The sequence below is a fragment of the Nannochloropsis gaditana genome (assembly GCF_000240725.1).
Source record: "Nannochloropsis gaditana CCMP526 unplaced genomic scaffold scaffold708, whole genome shotgun sequence".
Classification (NCBI taxonomy): Eukaryota; class Eustigmatophyceae; order Eustigmatales; family Monodopsidaceae; genus Microchloropsis; species Microchloropsis gaditana.
Genome location: NW_005803245.1, coordinates 1 through 3,632, shown reverse-complemented (window position 1 = coordinate 3,632; position 3,632 = coordinate 1). Strand labels below are relative to the sequence as shown.

The 3,632-nt window shown below is 54.9% G+C and overlaps 1 protein-coding gene across 1 annotated transcript; it reads left to right on the top strand.

The window, feature by feature from the left end:
- Positions 1 to 896: 896 nt before the first annotated feature.
- On the top strand, positions 897 to 3,180 carry NGA_0441901 (trigger factor). The gene is made up of 2 exons (XM_005853846.1): positions 897 to 1,068; positions 1,508 to 3,180. The coding sequence occupies exons 1-2, from the start codon at positions 908 to 910 to the stop codon at positions 2,850 to 2,852; spliced, it is 1,506 nt and encodes a 501-aa protein (XP_005853908.1). The 5' UTR covers positions 897 to 907; the 3' UTR covers positions 2,853 to 3,180.
- The last annotated feature ends 452 nt before the right edge of the window (positions 3,181 to 3,632 follow it).

The window sequence follows — 3,632 nt, the reverse complement described above, 5'->3', positions numbered from 1 at the left end:
AAGAGTGGGGAGACATTCTGGGAATTTCCAGTCTGTACTCCACCCCCTTCGGGCGCCTGTCACAGGGCCAACAGAAGCTCGTCGTCATCGCCCGCGCCCTCATAGGAGCCCCTCCTCTCCTCATCTTCGACGAGGCCTGCCAAGGTCTCGATAGCCAGCATCGCGCCTTGATCATGAGCCTTTTGACCACGATTGCCAAATCTGCTTCGTCGTGGTTGACGTTGCTGTACATCAGTCACCATGAGGACGAGGCATTGCCCGAAGTGACCTCGCACGTTCTAGAGCTCGAGCGCGGTCGGGTGTCGTTTGCCGGAAAGTCTGAGCAGTGGAATGAACTGGCGTTGAAAAGGCGGAAGGAGCACGAGGCGGGGGGAGGAAGAAGGGGGGAATCGGACTCAGTCTAGCTTGAGCCTCAGAGTGAGTGAGTGAGCGCGCGTAATCCTTACCCGAGGCGCGGCCCACACCCGGCGCACGCACTCAGCATGCGTAAATGGGAAAATGGCTAGCACAAATATTTCTGCCTTGTTGATAATTTTGTGTACGAATGAAAATTGCGGCCGTGTGTACAGTACGTTCCAGCTGTTGTTACCGCTTTCCAAACTACACCGATGGGAGCGTGGACATTGTTTTTCCCCCGATAGTTTCTTTCGCATTCACAATATCTGGGCCCAATAGTGCTTCACTTTCCAACCCATCGCGCCGAAAAGAGCGTCCAAACTTTTCTTTGTAGCAGTGCCATCATGAGGGCTTTATGTCTTATGCGTACCCCCCGACCCTTTTCGCGGAATTTTTCCCGAGACCCGCCCGGCCTTGCCGCCACTCATCCCCAGATACGATACTTAGGGTCTCGCGGCCCTGGCACGCTTACTCACGCATGTTCCGACCACATTGATGCGCAGGCGAAATCATGCTTGTCAATCAACGACGATGCGCAGCTATGGCTGCTATCCTTTTCAGTGCCTGGAATGCGCAGGCTTTTATCCCTCGCCTTCCCGCCAACTTGTATCAGCGCCAGCAGCATAGCAAGTTGTCCCTCTACTCGACACTATCAGAAAATGTCCAGACAACGTAAGTAGTTGTGTCATTATCAGAAAACTATCCGTATCATTTATCGCCTTGATCATGTTTGTCGATTTCCCCGTATTCAAGCGACTTTGGGCAAAGTACTAACTCGCCCAAGTTGCACTTGACTTTGTCGTCTCTTACACCCCTTGGCTCTCATGTTGCGTCTATTAAGGTCGAAAGTGAGATTTTTCTATGCTAAATACATGTCTAATCGCAAATTATTTGACCGCCTTAACCTCCAAAAGGCATGTAGTATGTATCTGGCAAAACCTTTCACGATACTTTTCTCTTTTGATGGATACCTGTTCAGAGATCTGCATTTGCGAATGCACCAGATAATTTACGCTCTATGTATGCAATCTTTTCTCATTTTTATCCCTCTATTTCCAATGAGGAAACGTTTTCTCATTTGCCATCCTCCCCTCCCCTCTTTCGATAACAGCGTGGAGGCCCGCGCTAATTCCTCTGTTGCCCTCTTTGTCACCGTCCCTGGCACGCTTACCCGCAAGGCTTACGACCAGGCCTGCAAACGCATGATCGAGGAAAGCAAAACGTCAATTCCGGGCTTCCGGAAAGGCCAGCGTGTCCCCGAGCAAGTCCTTTTGAATGCGGTGGGCGGCCCCCAGGTCATCATCAATGAAGCTCTGGACATTCTGTGCGAAGACGCACTGAAAAAGGCCATCGACGAATCGGACGTGAAGGCGGTGGGGCAAGCCTCATTGGTGTCACACCCTGAGACCCTGATCGCCGCCTTCAAGCCCGGGGAGCCCATTGTCATGGAGCTGACTGTGGACGTGTACCCGGAGGTAGAATTCACGGGTCCTTACGCGGGCCTGAAGGTGCAGGTGGATCGCATTCCCTTGGAGAACGAGAAGGTCAAACAGGCGCTGGAATCGCTCCGAAAGAAGCGCGTCCGTCTAGTGGACACGGCGCCTGGCTACGAGGGCAAGCTGGGGGACTCGGCCATCGTGAACATGCAGGCGTTTCAGATGCTCTCGGACGGCACCCGTGGGCCCGAGATGAGGAACATCGCGGCGGGTGAGGGCGTGGAGGTTGTGTTGGAGGAGGGGCGATTCCTTCCGGGCGTCGTCGAGGGTCTGGTCGGGAAGCCGGCGGGCTGCAAGGTGGTGATCCCCGTGACTTTCCCCGAGAACATCCGGGACCCGCAGCTGGCCGGTATCAAAGCCGAGTTCGAGGTGGAGATATTGGAGCTGAAAAACCGGATCGTTCCTGAGATTGATGAGCAGTTCGCCAAGGAGATTCGACCGGACTTGACGCCGGAGGGAATCAAACAAGAGGTTGTGGACGCCGTGAATGCCGATGCGGAGGAGCGGACCAAGATGAACCGCAACAAGGCTCTGGAGGAGGCGCTGCTGGCAATCACTCGGGCCGAGATCCCGGAGTGCTGGATTGTGGAGGAGACGCGGCGGAAGTTCGCCTTGATGATGCAAGAGATGTCCACGCAGGGCAAGTCGGAGGAGGAGGTGAAAAAGATGATAACCAAGGAAAACTTCGAGAAGTATCGAGAAATCGCCTATCCGCAGACGGTCAAGACTTTGATGCTGGGTGTGGCGACTGCCAAAGTGGCAGAAGACGAGGGTTTGCAGGTGGACCCGCTAGAGCTGCAGGACCAGATCGATTTGAGAAAGCTGGAGGCGGAGAGACAAGGGCTGGACGAGAAGGCCTTGCGCGATCAGCTCGAGGCGAAGCTCTTAGCAGACATGGTCTTGGATCGTCTCGCGGACCAGGCGGATATAACGTACGTGGACGTGAGCGACGATGCTTGAGGGAACAGGGACACAGGCAGGGGGAAAAGGGGCCAGGGGGGGAAGTTCACATGGTTGGCAAGGCAATAGGCGACATGCCCCGTCCAGAGGCAGGCGGGAGGCGGCACAGGTGGTTTGTAATTGTGTCGCAAATATCTTTAAAATCGAGAGATTGATGTCGGGAGCTGGAGCAAGAAGGAGCGGTGGAGACAGGAGAGGGAGGACGCCGTACGAGGGAGGGTCAGCACATAATGGGTTCTCGCATGAGGACATAAAAGACGAGCATGAGGCAGGACGGCGCATAAAGAAACACGCGTGTGGACGAAGACAATAAAATGCGCGAGGCTACGGACTAGATAGCTTGATTAATTCTTTCGCTCCTCGGAGCTTGAAGGTGCACACTGTACACTATCTACACGCATGTGTGTGAGCGAGAGTCGTACACAATGTACTTTGAGTGAGCATGTCTCTCACCCGTTTACTGGAAAATCGTATTTCCAGGACCGTCCCCACTCCAACCTCGTCTTGACCTGGTTTACTCCTGTGATCATAGAAACGCCTTGAGAAAGCTCATGGCCCCGCCCCAGGCCTTGGACTCCCTCGCGAGACTCCGACTGAGGGAGGCAAGACTGTCCGCGTCCTTTCCTCCGATGCCCCCACTCTCACTCTCCTTGCCCAGCGACGGCTGCACCCCATGAACAGGCTCCATATCATCCCCTCCTGAGACTCTCCGGGCCCGCTTCCTTCCACCTCCTCCCTCTCCCTCTTCGCTATTTCCCCCCTCAGCTCTGCCAGGGCTTC

Bases quoted from the DNA above. Each gene is read 5' to 3' on its own strand.
- NGA_0441901 (XM_005853846.1), top strand. From the start codon at position 908: ATGCTTGTCAATCAACGACGATGCGCAGCTATGGCTGCTATCCTTTTC. The intron at 1,069-1,507 runs GTAAGTAGTTGT...TTTCGATAACAG, and splicing joins TCAGAAAATGTCCAGACAAC to CGTGGAGGCCCGCGCTAATT.